The 19129-nt window shown below is 45.1% G+C and overlaps 1 protein-coding gene across 1 annotated transcript in view; it reads left to right on the forward strand.

Annotated features, from left to right (window-relative positions):
- The window catches only part of HMCN1 (hemicentin 1), a 330831-nt gene that overhangs the window by 33878 nt on the left and 277824 nt on the right, over positions 1-19129 (forward strand). The window contains exon 2 of the mRNA XM_083506699.1: positions 16444-16514. Within this exon, the coding sequence (XP_083362825.1) occupies positions 16444-16514 (71 nt within the window). The remainder of the gene's footprint in view (positions 1-16443; positions 16515-19129) is intronic.

Here is a 19129-nt window from a genome sequence, read left to right on the forward strand (position 1 = left end):
GCCCTAGGTTCTGTGGTTTAACCCACAGCGCCACCTGTGTCCCTTTATGAGCCGCAGTAATTTGTCCACCTTTGGTCTCCCACCCTGCACTCAGCTTTCACCTGTGGCTCCTAGAAGCTGTCAGACTGAAATTCCCAGGTGTCAGGAAAGGTTATAAGGTTATAAGGGTGGGGACCAAAGGTGGACAAACTACAGTACCTCAGAAGAAGCACAATGTGGTGTTGGACCCAAGAGATGTTCTGGCCACTATACTGATATTAACTTAGAGTAGTGGTGTCCACATTTTCTACCTTCAGAGACCCCTTAAGATCAGCATGTCTGCTGAGGAACTCCTATATCGAATTCCCCATAGGACCCAGGACATTGCTGAGTATTCTGGTGTTGCAGAGTACAGATTCCAGGGTATACGGTTCTTGCTTGCTGGGTCTCGCAGCAGCGTTTGAGGCAGAAAGGTTGGTGGGGTCAGCGCAGCATACCTTCTTCTTTTGAAATGGTCAGTGGGCCTTTGAAAACGAGCACTCGTAGGATTTCAGCCTAAGCTTTTATTGTCAGAATGAAGCAAAGCTGGGGATGTGTGTTTTAGTTCTATTTGCCTTCTCTGGTGCAAGCTGTTTCTCTCCTTTCTTTAAAAAATAGTATAATTAAACCCAGCTTCAGACTTGGAGCCAAAAACATCTGAATAATCATAATGTTATGTAGGAAGAAATTTAATAGCTTATGACACATTTCTAACTCTGAACCACTTGGCAGCAAGGGCCTGATCCAGGTCAATTGGTGCTATTTAACCTTTAATGAGCTTTGAGCAAACTTCAGAGAAAACTACTTTTAAGAAGAGCTTCAGCATTATCTATTTTTGTTCCTTCAGTTACTGTATGGCACTTCTCATTTGTCCTTAAAACTCTTGTGTGGTTTGTTGTTGTGGGTAAAGTTGTCTAGAGAGCCAAAAAGACACAGCCAGGGCTGGATACTTGGTACAGATCTTTGTTTTTAATGGAAAGCTCTCCCGCATATCATGGGGCTGGAGCAGTTGCTGGAGTTCCTGAAGGAATACGGATCTAGATCCATTTCAATCTGAGTTCAGGTACAATTTTGGGACTGAATCAGCCTTGTGCACCCTGATGGATGAGCCAAATTGGGGGCAGGGCAGGGGAAGTGTGATTCCCCTCCTGCTTCTTGATCTCTTGGTGGCTTTTGATACCATTGGCCATGGTATTCTCATGGACCAGCTCTGTGGGATGTGTATTGGGACCACTGTTCTAAGATGGTTCCACTCCTACCTACAGGTCCAGATATTAGCGTTCAGAGACAGTGTTTTGACTCCATGGTCTTTGCGTTAACATTTTACCGCAGGGTGCAATCTTGTCCCCAATGCTGTTTGACATATATGAAACACTGGGTGCAGTCCTTTGGAGCCTGGGGGCAAAGTGTTATCACCAATAACTCCCAATACTGGAAGCCAATGTAGGTCTTTCAGGACCAGTGTTATATGGTCTCGGCGGCCACTCCCAGTCACCAGTCTAGCTGCCGCATTCTGGATTAGCTGTAGTTTCCAGGTCACCTTCAAAGGTGGCCCCACGTAGAGCGCATTACAGTAGTCCAAGCAGGAGATAACCAGAGCATGCACAACTCTTGTGAGACAGTCCGCGGGCAGGTAGGGTCTCAGCCTGCATACCAGATGGAGCTGGTAGACAGCTGCCCTGGACACAGAATTGACCTGCGCCTCCATGGACAGCTGTGAGTCCAAAATGACTCCCAGGCTGTGCACCTGGTCCTTCAGGGGTACAGTTACCCCATTCAGGACCAGGGAGTCCTCCACACCCGCCCTCCCCCGTCCCCACAAAACAGTACTTCTGTCTTGTCAGGATTCAACCTCAATCTGTTAGCCGCCATCCATCCTCCAACCGCCTCCAGACACTTACACAGGACCTTGACTGCCTTTACTGGTTCTGATTTGAAAGAGAGGTAGAGCTGGGTATCATCCACATTCTGATGAACACCCAGCCCAAACCTCCTGATGATCTCTCCCAGCGGCTGCATGTAGATGTTGAAAAGCATGGGGGAGAGGACAGAACCCTGAGGCACCCCACAAGTGAGAGCCCAGGTGTCTGAACACTCACCCCCCAACACCACTTTCTGGACATGGCCCAGGAGGAAGGAGTGGAACCACTGTATGACAGTGCCCCCAGCTCCCAGCCACTCAGGACCTGATTACTGCAATATTCTGTGTGACAAAATATTGCCAGCAAATAACTCTGGTGCTCAGAAGCTCATACTGGCTGCTCATACGCTACCCTGCCAGGTTCAATTTGTATTAATTTACAAGGCCCTTAACAACCTGGGGCCAGGATACTTCAGGGATCCCCCTGATACCTTATATCCCTGCTCAATCACAGAGATCTTGTGGGTAGTCTCTGTAAGTAGTCCCACCTGACTCAGATGTGCTGTTCATATCCACAAAGAACTATGAGTTCAGTATACTGGGTCCAATTTTGTGGAATTCCCTTCCAGTTGAGGTTAGACAAGCCCTCTCCCTGTTGAACTTTAAGTGCTTACTGAAGACCCCCCACTCCCCAAAAAAGCAGGCTTTTGAACTGAATTAAACTCATGTTGACGCATGTTTAGTCTTATTGTATTGTCTCCTATACAGTCATACCTCATCTTACGTTTGCTTCATGTTACGTTTTTTCAGGTTGCGTCCTGCGGCGACCTGGAAGTACCAGAAAGGGTTACTTCTGGGTTTCACCGCTCACGCATGTGCAGTAGCGCTAAATCATGCGTCACGCATGTGCACAAGTGCCAAATCTTGCTGCTCACCTGCGCAGATACGACGCTTCAGGTTGTGGGCTTTTCACGTTGCGAACGGGCCTCCGGAACGGATCCCGTTCGCAACCAGAGGTACCACTGTATAACACACAGAAATGATTATGATTAAGCCGTATAAAATGGTTGAAATGAATAACTAATAAAAAAACATTGTGCCAACAAAATGATTCTGTAGCATGTACGAGTTGCAGGCCATCAGTTACATTCAGATGTGCATACTTTAATTTATTATGCATTTTCAAGTTTAAAAAAAGATATGTCAAGCATTTTAAGACAGTTTCAAGGATTTGGGCATTTTGGCCAAAAAAGATTTTTTTCAACTGACTGGTCAAATATTGTCAATAATGGCTATGACTAGTATCCAGAGTAGTGCTAAGTAATTGTCTTGCCAGTGCAAGGATTTACACTTGTGCAATGGGACTTTCTTGCACTTTCTTGTGTGTTGTCTTGCACCTTTTCCAGATATGTTCTTGAGGGTTGGGAAAATCCCCAGAACAGACTTAGGGGATGCATGTGGGGGGGGGGAGAGGAAAATCCTCTTGCAGAAGGCCAGATCCTTACACTGATGACAGTTAGTTACTTGGTGCTACATTGGACACAAGCCTAAGTATTTTTAAGACATTAATTTCATTAGAACAACAAAACAATTAATGTTAATCAGCAACAGGTTGCTACTTAGGCAATTGCAAAAAAACCCAACTCAAATTAGCCAAGTGTTGCTGTGAAACAAAACAATTTTTAGGAAACAATGATGGATTACAATTATCAGCAATGTTAAATAAGGTTTTTTATAAATGTGAATCATTTACACAGCTGTTCTCTGCGGTTTTATTCTGGAACATCGGGACAGCCTTTAGCTAGAAGAGCTTTTAAAGGAATTTAAAGCAAATGAAGTATCAGCAGCTTTGAAAAGTTTAAATGCAGTTATAAATATTAATTCACACCTACACAGTGGATGGGTTTAAATGCTCAACCTTAGTTTAGTAGCTGCAGTAAGCAATCAGACTGGACCTCTCTCCTTAAATCATTGTTTAATTGAAGTAGCAGTTAACTATTATTTCCAAAACAGTTATGCAATTTAATGCCACTTTACTAACCAGGTGAAATGTACGAGTCATGAAGCAGGGGCTTTCCTGCTGACTTCTTTCCCTCAGCATCCCCCCTCTGTGTTCTTTCTTCCCCAGTTAGCTCCTGAGGTCTGGGAAGCCTTTAGGATGGAGTGAGGCAGTTGCAGATGGAGAAGGAGCTAGCAATTGCTCTGCCTTATGCGAAAAAAGGACTATCTATCTATCATCTATCTATCTATCTATCTATCTATCTATCTATCTATCTATCTATCTATCTATCTATCATCTATCTATCTATCTATATCTATCTATCATCTATCTATCTATCTATCATCTATCTATCTATCTATTTCATACCCTGCCCAAGGGAGCCCATGACGGCAAACAAGAGACAAAAGAGTTGGATTACCGGGGTTTAGATTCTAAATTCCCTGTCCACCTCTGTACTGGAATTCCTTTTTTTATATATATAAATAATATTTATTAAGCAATCAAAAGCTTCAAAAATTTAAACATAAAATACAAAAACCAAAAAAAGTTACAAAAATGGGAAAATACAAAAACAAAGCACATAGAAGTACACAATAAAGACAGTTAACAGAATAGAAAAAAAGAAGAAAAAACACCAAAAAAGAAAACAGAAAAAAGATTAGTATTTTCATATCTTATACCTCATTCACTAGTTTCTTGACCTCCTCACACCTCCCTTTTTGTATTCCAGTTCAGATATTTAGTTCAGCAAGTCCTTACCCTCTATCATTCATCCTTACTCAACATCTTAACCTATAATAAATATATGTTTTCCACCATTGTCATCCATATTTACATATTCTTATTAATCTTTTCACTAACACCACTTATTTTCAATCCAACATCCTTTTAACATTCATTAATTTTACAGTATTTCTGTAGGTAGTCTTTAATTTTTTTCCATTCTTCTTCCACCGCCTCTTCTCCCTGGTCTCCCTGGAATTCCAGTACAGTGGTACCTTGGGTTACATACGCTTCAGGTTACAGATTCCGCTAACCCAGAAATAGTACCTTGGGTTAAGAACTTTGCTTCAGGATGAGAACAGAAATCGTGCAGCGGCAGCAGGAGGCCCCATTAGCTAAAGTGGTGCTTCAGGTTAAGAACAGTTTCAGGTTAAGAACAGACTTCCAGAACGAATTAAGTTCTTAACCTGAGTTACCACTGTACAGAGGTGGACAGGGAATTTAGAATCTAAACCAGGGGTCAGCAAACTTTTTCAGACAGTCCACTGTCCCCCAGACCTTGTGGGGGGCCGGACTATATTTTGAAAATACACTGGTGCCTCGCAAGACGAAAAGAATCCGTTCTGTGATTCTCTTCGTCTAGCGGTTTTTTCTTCTTGCTAAGCAAGCCCATTGACGGATTAGCGGATTAGCGCTATTAGCGGCTTTTAGCGGCTTATCTGCTTAGCGGATCAGCTGATAAGCGGCTTAGCGGCTTAGAAAAAGGGGGGGAGGAGGAAAAAAACCCCGCAGGAATTCGCAAGACATTGTCATCTTGCGAAGCAAGCCCATAGGAAATTCGTTTTGCGAAGCACCTCCAAAACGGAAAACCCTTTCGTCTAGCGGGTTTTCCGTCTTGCAAGGCATTCGTCTTGTGGGGCACCACTGTAAAATAAAATGAACCAATTCCTATGCCCCACAAATAACCCAGAGATGCATTTTAAATAAAAGCGCACATTCTACTCATGTAAAAATATGCTGATTCCTGGACCGTCTGCGGGCTGGATTTAGAAGGCGATTGGGCCAGATCCAGCCCCTGGGCCTTAGTTTGGCCACCCATGATCTAAACCTTGGTAAAAATCCTCCAGTTGTGACCATCTGATGGTTGTCGCCTCAGACCAAAAAGAAAAAAAGTGGCAGCGGCTCTGAAGCCTTGGGGTGTCCTTGGGGAAGCAAAGTCAAAACGAAAAGCGTAGAAGCAGCCAGGATGGTGCGTAGTGGTTGCTAAGCCCAGGAGCTGCTTGAGAGGGGAGCAGGCAAGTAGGCAGCCTTGACGAGGGAGGAGGAAATGGTGTATTTTGATATTTTGCAATGGGTGCCGAAAGGGGCGGGGCTCAGCTGCATCTCTGATAGGCGAATAACCTTCTGACACAATGCCGTGGAACTTATGGAGGAGACACGTAAGTGCAGAATGGTGACGAGGTGGTTATGCATGGTCTCCAGGGTTGCAAACCTTCGACTTTGCAAGCAGTAGCCTGGTGTTTGTGAGGGTTCTGCAGGTCAGAGGTGGACCTTGTTGGTTTCGAGCTCGTTGCGTGTCAAGGTCCCCAAGCCACCCCAAATTAACTCACACTTCACACAGAAATTTTTGTTTAAGGTTTTTGACAGAGTTTTGGCCACAACTTTATTTAAATACACAAACGTGAGTGGTTGCTTAGGCATTGGTTACGACTATCTGTCCATGCCCCAGGGACAGAACTGACTTCCGGATTCCAGCGGAAGCCAGTCAGGGAAAACAATATTGGGCATCAGTGAAGCTGGGTAACAGACCCTCACCTCTCCCCGCATGCTCCCAGGGCTTGCGTGGCCCAAACCCGATGCCAGGGATTTGGACGAAGGTATGGCAAGCCCCCGGATTCCTTTAACGGAATTCCCTTGCAGCACCAGCATTGGAGGGGTAGGCACTTACCCCTCCACCAACCGATTTTTCAACCAATGCCTAACTGCAAACCTTACAAGTTGTGACGATTTGCTACGCAGTAGGCAAAACCCAAATGGCACCAGCCAATCAGCCGAATGGACAAAATTCCTACCAGGCCCCTGCCCCAATGGCAGACGACCCCATGACAGGCATAGCAAGGTCAAGCGAAATAACCCTCATTTCAGGGAGGGTGGGTGGGTGATCCAGTGCACACAGCAAAAGAGAAAGTCCAAAGCTGCGTGTTGTTGCTTAGTCGTTTAGTCGTGTCCGACTCTTCGTGACCTCGGGGACCAGACCACGCCAGGCACTTCTGTCTTCCACTGCCTCCCGCAGTTTAGTCAAACTCATGCTGGTAGCTTCGAGAACACTATCCAACCATCTCGTCCTCTGTCGTCCCCTTCACCTTGTGCCCTCCATCTTTGCCAACATCAGGGTCTTTTCCAGGGAGTCTTCTCTTCTCATGAGGTGGCCAAAGTATTGGAGCCTCAGTTTCAGGATCTGTCCTTCCAGTGAGCACTCATGGCTGATTTCCTTCAGAATGGAGAGGTTTGATCTTCTTGCAATCCATGGGACTCTCAAGAGTCTCCTCCAGCACCATAATTCAAAAGCATTCATTCTTCGGCAATCAGCCTTCTTTATGGTCCAGCTCTCACTTCCATACATGCATGACCTGTATTTAAAACCTTTGTTTCCCACCTCCAAATTGGCAACATGAAAATCTCCCCAGAAACTCAACTGCCCAATGACTGCCTGTGGCCATCCAAACAGATCCGCCCAGCAACAGTGGGGTGGCCTGCTAGATCCCCCCGAGCACGTGCTCTCTATTAGGGAGAACACGCTTTAGTGTTTCTGATCTTGGTGATCTACCACTTGTGTTTTTTTGTGGTGGCCCTGGTTAATTACAAACTTTTAGGAAACAGCAGAAGGGAGCCTGGACTTGCTGAGATGTTTGGGAGTGGTGTTAGAAAACCACGAGGGGGCAAAGGAGAGGTTGCAGGGGCTGAGCTGGGGTTTTCTCCCACTGAATTAGAGTTGTTATGCCTCTGCAGCTTAGTTACAATCTCTTGGGACGCTGGTGGTTTTTCATGGCATTTGCTGCAGAGCATGTTGGTGATGTAATCAGCCAAAAATGTGAAGCAGAGTTTATTTCCCGCCTGAAGTGGTCTGTTAAGGAATACTGAATTCCTTGCTTTGGAACGTTAAGGTTTGCCTTATGTACGCAGTAAAATCTGTAAGTATTGGTAGATGTGTCGTTTTACATTTATACCAAAAGCAAGTGAGACTTGCAGCTCTGTTCTCTCCTGTAACCTCTAAAACGGAATTTCTATTCATTGTCGCAACCAACCAGTCGTGGCCTTCCCCCTGGATTAGAAAGCGATAAGGGACTCAGTCAGGCAATTCCATTTTATTTTCCAAGTTACAATATTCCATAGCTCCTGGAGGCCACTGACAATGCCCAGTGCTCATCAAGCTGCTTTTTCTAGGATGTTTATATTCATGTTAATAATAATAATAAATTTATTATTTATACCCCGCCCCCCAACCATAGCTGTCAACCGTCCCTTATTTGGCGGGAAAGTCCCTTATCCCAGCGCCGTGTCCCGCTGCTGTCCCTTATTGATGACGTCCCTTAAATTTCCCAGGTTTCAAAGGAAGCAGCTCCTCTCCCTTCCTCCCTCCCTGCCAACCAGGGAGGAGGGAGGCTCCAACTGTGTTGCTTGGCTGTGTTGCTCACCCAATAAGAAGTCTAAGAACGACTGGGGGGGTGGAGCTTGCATGCCTTGTGCCAGTCAAATCGGCTGCATTGTCTGGGGACTCGCCTTTGCTCAGCGCTTCCCAGTGGAGAGGTGACGGTGGTTTTCCTTGCTGCATCCCCTTTGCCGGGTTGCTGCGCTGTGGGAACCACCGCTTGAGGCTTCGTTTGGCTGCTGGCTGGGCTTTCTGCCTTTGGCTCGGAGGGGCTCAGAAGCTGAAGATACCTGTGTTCGGAAAATCCCTTATTTTGGCTGCTGATCCCTTATTTTCAAATCTGTAAGTTGACAGCTATGCCCCCAACTGGCCGGGTTTCCCCAGCCACTCTGGGCGGCTCCCAAAAGAATAGTAAAAGCACAATAAAACTTCAAACATTAAAAACTTCCCAAAACAGGGCTGCCTGCAGATGTCTTCTAAAAGTCATATTCTTGTTCCTTTTAAGTATATATATATTAATTGTCCTTCTGCAAACCTTGGGGTTTCTCAATCATGGGGATCCCTTCCTCTTGTTTCGCAGTGGCTCCAGTCCTGTTAACATGGGCTCCCAGTGTAAGAGGACTGACAAACTTGCAAAATGTTGTGATATATCTGTGGGTGTGCATGCATTAACAGAAGCTCTGTCTGGAAGTAGTTTAAGCGTCCCTCCCCAAATGCTAACATCTGTGATCAGAGACCATGCTGATAAGGCAAGGTTGGAGAACCTTTGGTCCTCCAGATGTTGTCGGACTCTAGTTTCCATCTGTTCAAGGCAGCATAGTAGTCAGTGGTTAAGGATGATGGGAGTTGTAGACCAGAAACATCTGAAGAACCAAAGGTTCTTTGGCTCTTCTATAAATTATTACTTCATGTGCAAAAAGTAAAACAATAATCTTCTCTAACTAGTTCTTGAACATTTAAAGCAATTTAGAGCAGTTTCTCAGTTCGACCCCTTCCCACCTGGTTGTCATTTTCTTTCTCTCACTTACTCAACATCCCATCTTATTGGGCGGATATTTGGGGGAGTGGGTTACTGATGATGTGTACACATCTTTAGATACTGTGTGTGTGTATTTAGGGTTCTAAATGGTAAATACTTCAAAATGGGGTTGCGTGTTCAGTAAGGTATGCTAAAAAAAAGACTACTACAGTGGTGCCTCGCAAGACGAAAAGAATCCGTTCTGTGATTCTCTTCGTCTAGCGGTTTTTTTGTCTTGCAAAGCAAGCCCATTGACGGATTAGCGGATTAGCGCTATTAGCGGCTTTTAGCGGCTTATCTGCTGATCAGATCAGCTGATAAGCAGCTTAGCGGCTTAGAAAAAGGGGGGGGGGAGGAAAAAAAACCAGCAGGAACTCACAAGACATTGTCGTCTTGCGAAGCAAGGCCATAGGAAATTCGTTTTGCGAAGCACCTCCAAAACGGAAAACTCTTTCGTCTAGCGAGTTTTCCGTCTTGCGAGGCATTCGTCTTGCGGGGCACCACTGTATCTTGTGAACGCTTACAATATCAGATGGAATTTTATGAATGCTCAAATATGTATGTGTGTGAGAGAGAATGTATTTGTTAACAGTGTGTTCTACTAGATGCAGTATTACTCAGAAGTAAGACTCTCTGTCTTCAATGGACCTTACACCCTAGTGTGTTTAGGATTGCAGCCTAAATTTGGAAGATTCGCTGTGATGTGAATTTGGGCACCAGTTACTGATTAGGCAGGGTGGCGCTGTGGGTTAAACCACTGTGCCACTTGGGCTTGCTGGTCGAAAGGTTGGTGGTTCGAATCCCTGCGACGGGGTGAGCTCCCGTTGTTCGGTCCCAGCTCCTGCCAACTTAGCAGTTTGAAAGCACGTCGGAGTGCAAGTAGATAAATAGGTACCGCTCCAGCAGGAAGGTAAACGGCGTTTCCATGCGCTGCTCTGGTTTTGCCAGAAGTGGCTTAGTCATGCTGGCCACATGACCCGGAAAAAATGTCTCCGGAAGCGGACAAACGCCAGCTCTCTCGGCCTGTAAAGCGAGATGAGCGCCACAACCCCAGAATCGTCCGCGACTGGACTTAATTGTCAGGGGTCCCTTTACCTTTACTGATGGAGGCATTCACCAGGGTTAGGCTGAAACCTTATTGTTATGCTTTATGCTTTAGTCTGAAGGATTTCGTGCTGAGTGACAAAGGTTGGGCTGAAATATCTGTGTTTCTTACAAATATTCTCCCCCCCCACCCCACTGCGAAAATGGAGCTGATCTTTTGCTGCTTAACCTTGCGTGCATGGGAGGGGTTTTCTCCAAAAGGTTTGGGAGGGGGTTTCCATGTATCTTACTGGGTCTCAGCAGGAAGTGTGGCTTATGGGATACCGTGGAGAGAGCCACATACTGCTTCCTGCCGGCCCCACTTCCCGGAATGCCTTGGGAGCGATGCAATGCTTAATGATATGGTGTCACTCGCAAGGAATTTGAGGAAACACAGCCAGCAGGAAACTTCGGAGAGAGCCTTGTGCTGTTGCAAATGGTGTGGGGATTTTTAAGTTGAAAAAGCAAAGGGGAGAGGAAGGAGGAACCCTTGGCCACTTTATATGGTTAAGTATGAACCCCAAAACTTTGGATATTTTCTCCTCCTCTTTGTTTTTTTGGGGGGCATGTTGTGCTTCCCACCCACCCAGCAAATGGCCCCAAAATAAAATCCACAAGGAAAAGACAGTTGGTGTATCTTCTCTTTCCACCTGCTTTGAGCTAACACTTCAAATGCTGCTGTTTAGGCATTGCAAGTGCCTTGAAGGGATGAACAGATGTCTCATTCCGTGTATTTGGAAAAGTTATAGTTCATTTACTTTCCAGTGAACGCAAGGCAGCTAGAAAGTCCCAACACAAAACAATATTTCAAAATATAAAATCATCATCAAGTTAAAACCCCAGAATAAACGCCAAGGAAACCACAGTCATATTGTTGTGTTAGTTCCTTAAATCTTCCACTTCATGTGAAATTTATTTTTGTTGATGTCTTGTGCATCATTATGTTTATTAGCAAAGAGTCGTTTCCAAACACTCGCAAATGCCACAACAGCATTTGTGAGCTACATTATGAAGTCACAATTAAAAAACAAACGAAAAACAGGATAATTACTGTCAAACTGTTGTGGAAACTTTCATCTACACAAAATGTACTGAGATGCTTCAAAGTGTGCGTTATTGTTGTCAGTTTACTGAGATATAGATTTATTTATTCAGATTATTTCCTGTTTGTTTATTACGGAGGGGTGTTGGTTTCAAATTTATTTTTGGGTGGGAGGTATCAACATTCTTATGGCCTGTCAAATCTGTTGGCAGAGAGTTTTGTGTTGTAGTGTTTGGTCAGTTGCTTAGGGACCGGCCTAAACACCATCTTGGTTGTGTTAACTACAATTTTGTGGTTTTCCAGTTTAGGAAGACACGGCCTTGTTCAGTAACATGCAAGCATGGCTTAGGGGAAAAAATCCTTTCCATATGCCATCAATTCAATGTGCTTTCAAAGTAGTTTTGAAAATTCCAGAGCTAAGTTTGATATTTGTTCTTTTGTGCTGAAACTATATAATAAGTGTGATACTTCTGACTCGTAGTTGTACCATGTTTCATGATATATTGTAATCATGTATGGAAAGAAAGGTCTTTAGTAAATTCACTGGTCACTTCAGCCTAACTTTTCATTTTATGCTGTAGGGTTTCAGAAATGTTTATCTGTAATTTAGATGTTTCTCCACAACTTCTTATGATACAGTATATGTGTCATCTATTTCATTAGTGCTTTCCAACTTTTTTTTAAAAAAAACCACCCCGCAAGCAGAAAATTAGAAAAGGATAGGTCTAGAATATTTCTCCCTGGTGCGCTAGCTTTCTACTTCAAGGGAGATTTTTTGTGGTATTTCCTGCCTGCAATCTGAAATGATAGTCAGTCCTACCACCCCTTTCTGTTGCATTAGACTGGTGCCACAGGGACAATGTTACCACAACACTGAATATTACTCACTCCTGCTGCCCCTTTAATTCAGGGCTTGAGGTGTTTGGAAGAGACGCCAGTGATGTTTTTAAAAGAAAAAGGCAGTTACCCCTAGTATATGAGATTGGGGTTTGATAGAACCTCAAGGAAGACAAACCAAACATGGCAAATGTTACCAGTGGTTCGGGTCTTTCTCGATGTATCGGTGTTCACCATATTTTGCAAAATGTTTACACATGTGGCATGCTTTTCTCTATTGCCAAATCTGCATCTCAGGACCTCTTCTTATACGGTGCTTGGCGCTTGGGTATGTGAGTTGTATAGTTTGATATAGTTTACGTGTCGAGGTCCCCAAGCCACTCCTAAATAAATTCACACTTCACACCACAATTTTGTTTAAGATTTCTGGCATAATTTTGGCCACAACTTTATTAAAATGCAAACAATGTGAGTGGTTGCTTAGACATTGGTTGCGACTATCTGTCCCCGCCCAGGGACAGAACCGACATCCGCAAGCCTGCAAAGTCAGTAAGGGAAAACATTTTATGGGGAGTAAATGGAGCTGGTACCAGACCCTCACCTCTCCCCAAATGCTCCCAGGGGCTCTTGCGTGGCCCTAGCCATCAGTATGCCGATGATACCCAGCTCTACCTCTCTTTTAAATCAGAACCAGTGAAGGCGGTGAAGGTCCTGCGTGAGTGTCTGGAGGCGGTTGGAGGATGGATGGCGGCTAACAGATTGAGGTTGAATCCTGACAAGACAGAAGTACTGTTTTGGGGGGACAGGAGGCGGGCAGGTGTGGAGGATTCCCTGGTCCTGAATGGGGTAACTGTGCCCCTGAAGGATCAGGTGCGCAGCCTGGGAGTCATTTTGGACTCACAGCTGTCCATGGAGGCGCAGGTGAATTCTGTGTCCAGGGCAGCTGTTTACCAGCTCCATCTGCTACGTAGGCTGAGACCCTATCTGCCTGCGGACTGTCTCGCCAGAGTGGTGCATGATCTGGTTATCTCCCGCTTGGACTACTGCAATGCACTCTACGTGGGGCTACCTTTGAAGGTGACTCGGAAACTACAACTAATCCAGAATGCGGCAGCTAGACTGGTGACTGGGGGCGGCCGCCGAGACCATATAACACCGGTCTTGAAAGACCTACATTGGCTCCCAGTACGTTTCCGAGCACAATTCAAAGTGTTGGTGCTGACCTTTAAAGCCCTAAACGGCCTCGGTCCAGTATACCTGAAGGAGCGTCTCCACCCCCATCATTCTGCCCGGATGCTGAGGTCCAGCGCCGAGGGCCTTCTGGCGGTTCCCTCATTGCGAGAAGCAAAGCTACAGGGAACCAGGCAGAGGGCCTTCTCGGTAGTGGCGCCCGCCCTGTGGAACGCCCTTCCAGCAGATGTCAAAGCGATAAACAACTACCTGACATTCAGAAGACATCTTAAGGCAGCCCTGTTCAGGGAAGTTTTTAACGTGTGATTTTACTGTATTTTTGGTTTTATGGAAGCCGCCCAGAGTGGCTGGGGAGGCCCAGCCAGATGGGCGGGGTATAAATAATAAATTATTATTATTATTATTATTACTAGCCCCCTTGCCAGGGGTGCAGACAAAAGTATGGTGAGCCCCTGGATTCCTTTAATGGAATACCCTTGCAGCAGCAGCATTGGAGGGGCAGGCACAGCCAATCCAAGCCCCTCCACCAACCCATTTTCTAAAACCAATGCCTAACCGCAACTTACAAGTTGTGACGATTTGCTACGCAGTAGGCAAAACCCAAATGGCACCAGCCAGTCAGTCAAATGGACAAAATTCCTACCAGGCTCCTGCCAGACGACCCCATGACAGGCATAGCAAGGTCAAACGCAAAAAACGCCCTAAAATTAGCGAGGGTGGGCGGGTGATCCGATGCACGGGGCGAAAAGAGGAAGCTCAATGCTGCACGCAGGGAATATATGCAACCAAGGCTGTCAATCAAAATTGGCAACATCAAACTCTCCCCAACAACCAAGGGAGCCCAATCACACTGTGCACCATCCAACCAACTGGCCAGCAACAGAGGGATGTCTGGTTAACCCCACCACAACCCGTGCTCTCCATGAAGGAGAACCCGGTATGTGGTGCAATAATGTTGGACTAGGAGTGGAGAGACCTAAACTGAAATCTCTGCTAACTCCTGAAACTTACTGGGTGACCTTGGTCCAACTATTATCCCTTGGCTTAACCTAACCTACCTCCTAGGGTTGTTGTGAAACTAAATATGTAGAAGGAGTGAACCATGCTGCAATATACCATATATATAAATATTGAGTCTGAATACAGTGGTGCCTCGCAAGACGAAAAGAATCCGTTCTGTGATTCTCTTCGTCTAGCGGTTTTTTCGTCTTGCGAAGCAAGCCCATTGACGGATTAGCGGATTAGTGCTATTAGCGCTATTAGCGGCTTTTAGCGGCTTATCTGCTGATCAGATCAGCTTATAAGCGGCTTAGCGGCTTAGAAAAAGGGGGGAGGGGAAAAAACCAGCAGGAACTCGCAATACATTGTCGTCTTGCGAAGCAAGCCCATAGGAAATTCGTTTTGCGAAGCACCTCCAAAACGGAAAACTCTTTCGTCTAGCGAGCTTTCCGTCTTGCGAGGCATTCGTCTTGCGGGGCACCACTGTAGTGAATTTGAATCCAAGTCTGCTCAGAGCAGGTCCACTGAAATTACTGAACCTTTGATAGTCATGACCAGTGTTTCTTTCCCTGGGGGGACGCAGCTGTACGCATACCCCTAAACATTTTGTGAATCTAAGTTTGGCCTCCTTGAGGGGCAGTGTTTCAACATGAGTAGGAAAATGAGAGTACCCTTAAACATTTTTTAAGAAAAAAAGGACTGGTCATGATGATTAACTTCAGTGAGTCTACTCCGAGTAGGATTAGGGCCTTCTGGCGGTTCCCTCACTGCGAGAAGTGAGGTTACAGGGAACCAGGCAGAGGGCCTTCTTGGTAGTGGCGCCCACCCTGTGGAACGCCCTCCCTTCAGATGTCAAGGAAATAAACAACTCTCTGACTTTTAGAAGACATCTGAAGGCAGCCCTGTTTAGGGAAGCCTTTAATGTTTGATGTTTTACCGTGTTTTTAATATTCTGTTGGGTGGCTGGGGAAACCCAGCCAGAGGGGAGGGGTATAAATAAATTATTATTATTATTATTATTATTATTATTATTATTAGCGACATCCCAAAAGCATTTATTGTTTGAATCCTTTTCCTTATGCAGCCCAAACAAGGGGGGAATTATCAGCAGACTTAGGTGGATTGAACTGTTCAGCCTAAGAAGGACTGAGGTGGCTGTTTTCTGAAGCGCTGAATCGTATGAACCAAATCTTGTCAGGACACAAATACTAAATACAAGCCATTCATTTTTAAATACTTCTAATCACAGAAGCAGCTCTTTTCCTTACTAGAGTCCTTACCACCCCGACCCCCCATTTCCGTTGTAAATATATAAGAAAAAACCTGGTCAAAACAGGCACTTAGTGGTTCCTTATCTGAATTAATTTCCCTGGGAAACTGTATGTCTGAACCCAGAAATCCACTTACTTAACAGTAAATAGACCAATACTTGTATACTTCCTTTTAACTAGCAGAAATCGTCCAAACCCCAACAATATCATTGTTTTCTTTGTCAGAGTTAATGCAAGTCCTACTGATCCATGTTTTAACTGTAGTTTTTTGTTTAAAAAAACTGTTTCCCACAAACCTCCATCCAAACAGAGAATTCTTGACCTTATGGGATCTTTGCCAGCTATTTCTTAGAGGGTCATGGTGTAGCCTGAGGTATCTGAGGCCGCTTCTAAGCAAAATAAGTGATTGTGGGGAACGGTGTTTTGCTTTTCAGGGATTTGGCTGGGCGAAAGGAAGTAGTGTTTGTGTGTGTGGAACGTGTGTGTGTGTGTGTGTGTGTGTGTGTAACTTGTAGTACTGTTTGTACATATTTTCTCACAGTTGGGGAAATGTTCTTGCAGAGCTGCCCAAAAGGGACAGCATTTCACAAAGAGGATGTTTGGCATGTTGTCATTCGAAAATCAATCAATCAATCAATCAATCAATCTGTAAATGACCTTGTTTCTCATGTCAGATCCCGCAATTGCAAAGCTATTGATTCCCTGTAAAATGCAATTCGCTTTTTTTCTTTTTTCTTTTCCCCTTTCAGAAATTGGTCCTGTAACAATTACCACCGATCCCAAGAAATTTCAATATGAACTCAGGGAGCTATACGTTCAGGTGAGTGTTTGTCTCCTTGCCACAATTGCTTTGGATGGAAAACAAAGCTAAGCCCACTCAGAATCATAGAATTGTAGAAGTGGAAGGGTTCAACTCTGGTTCAGTTCCCCTGCAACTCTATCCCAGCCCCAAAACAATAACTGGGGGTTTAATTACAGATTGGTGGCAATACCATCAGGTAAATGATGTGTTTAAGGAGGTTAAAGAGAATATTGGCTTTGAAACGAGAAGATCCAAGCTGGAGATAGAGTTGCTGGATGATAAGAGGGAAATATTACCGAAAATGTATAAATTACTATTAGAATGGCATACTAAAGATGAAGAAGTTAAAGTGGTTATGTTACAATGGGCTAAAGATTTTGGTTATAATATTCAATTAAAAACATGGGAAAGGTTATGGAATGAAGGAATTAAATTCACTGCCAGTAGTGCATTAAAAGAAAATGTGATGAAAATGATGTATAGATGGTATCTGACACCAACTAAGCTTGCTAAAATGTGTAAGACAAAAAATAAGGGCTGTTGGAAATGCAAAGAAAAGGGGGGGGATTTCTATCATATGTGGTGGACATGCAGTGAGGTAAAAGCTTTCTGGGAAATGATATATAATGAATTTAAGAAAATGTATAAAAATACATTTGTTAAAAAACCAGAAGCATTCCTATTGGGTATCGTAGGTGAGGAAATTCCAAAGAAAGACCAAAAATTGTTTATGGTATGCAACAACGGCAGCAAGGACTCTTTCAGCCCAAGCAAAGCTTGGGTATTAATTCAATGTATCTGGAAAAGTGAATTTCCACATAGCGAGCATTAGGAAAGTGGGACGTTGCATGTAATTTAATTATTGCTATTGACATTCCATTTAGCCACACTGATAAATTATAAAATGAAGCTTAAGGCGTTTTCAGTTTGTTGCTGTTTTCGGTTGGGATTCAATCACATATCAGCAAATTCAGGTTGTACAATTACAGTAGATTTTGTGCTCATACATTATACACACTGTCAGAGCTGCTTCCAGGTCCCAGCTCACAGAGGACCACGCTAGCCGGCAGTAATGTACAAAAGTCTTTATTGAGTTACAGTTTCCATTTCCAAGCCGCAGCGCGCAGCTCTACGTCTTAGAAGCTAGACCGGCGAAGCTCCGTCTGAGTCTCCGCCTCCTGTACACCAACTTAATACTCTAGCCTTACTCCACCTCTTCCGTCTTTCCTTCCTCCTCTGGGTCCCTCTGTCCCCCGTGGTCTCTTCCTTCCTGGACTCTTCTGACGCTGACCCCCCGGACTCTTCTCCCTCCTTGCGGCGGGCTTTAGGACCTGGCTCCCTATCCGGGCTGCTTACTGTGCCGCCTTCCTGTGCATTTGAACTTGGCGCGCGCGCCCAGCCTTCAACCTTCCTCTTGACCGTTTCCTCGCTCCCCGATGGAGGTGTGGCCAATCCTGACTCATGCCCTCCCGCTTGCGGCGAGCCGCCTGATCCCGATACCTGGGACCCCTCCCCCCTACTGCGCTCTGGTGGGGAAGCTGGTCCCGATTTCCAACTGCTGCTCTCTGAGTCCCCTCTGGTCCCTTCTTCCTGGGGTGTCCCCCTAGGCGCCCCCTTGCTCTGACCACTGGCGCCCCTTTCTGTGAATCTTCCGATTCACTGGAAAGACTCAGAGATCTCGGGCCGCTGTCATCGCTCATATTTCCTTCGGATTCCTCCCCCTCGCTCTCTGTTTCCTCCCTTTCCTGTGCCTCTGCTCCTGAACCCCTGACACACACACACCCCGACTTTTTGCTGGAAGGGAAGTGATGGGGAAATGTGCTGGAAGATGTGGGATAGCAATTACTTGAATAAATGAATGTTCAATAAACAACTGCTGTTGTCTAACTTCCTCACAAACTTTGTGCAAACAAATCACTAGGGATGAACAAGTTGTCTGCAGGCAACCTTTGAGAAGTCATGCAGATCTTTTCTCAGAGGTATGGGAAGTTGAGGTGGAAGAGAACAAAAGAAAAACATAGCTTAAAATAAAAGCACAACAGCAGAACTTTCATGGCGACGAGACAGATTTCTCCCACAGGAAAGGGGGGTGGGGTGAACATGCTTTTCATTAGCTAAAGAGAAGAAGAATTAATGCCATAATTTAATATTGTAAGAACACTGAAGCAGTGGAACAAATTTCCAAAGGCGGTTTTTGAATGATCTTTGCTGCAGAAGTCAAAGTGACTGAATTTGACAGACCTGTTGAATAGGGTCGTTTAGGGATAACACGCACTAAGAAAACATGTACTCTCTGTGTCAGGGTGGGGAGGAGAGCTGAGGAGATCATGGCAGAAATCTAGCGTTCCGAAAACCCTGTTTGAGAAAGAGAAGAATATACACAAGCCAGTTTGGGATTCCAGATGAACATGCACTGAATAGGCACACCTGCCCTACAGATGTAAGTCAGTTTGGAGTTCAGATTAGGGCATTCTCCTCTGCAGCCCCTGAAAAGCTGCTCTAGGGACATTGGGGGCAGGGACTTTCATGAGCAGAGGGGGCTGTGTTGCAAGGGACCTCAGTAGAAATTGGGCAGTGACCTTGTTAAAGCAGATCTCCGCCGCCACAAAGTTCCTTCACCTGGTTTCAAACAA

The sequence above is a fragment of the Podarcis liolepis genome (assembly GCF_965112155.1).
Source record: "Podarcis liolepis genome assembly, chromosome: 6".
Taxonomy (NCBI): domain Eukaryota; kingdom Metazoa; phylum Chordata; class Lepidosauria; order Squamata; family Lacertidae; genus Podarcis; species Podarcis liolepis.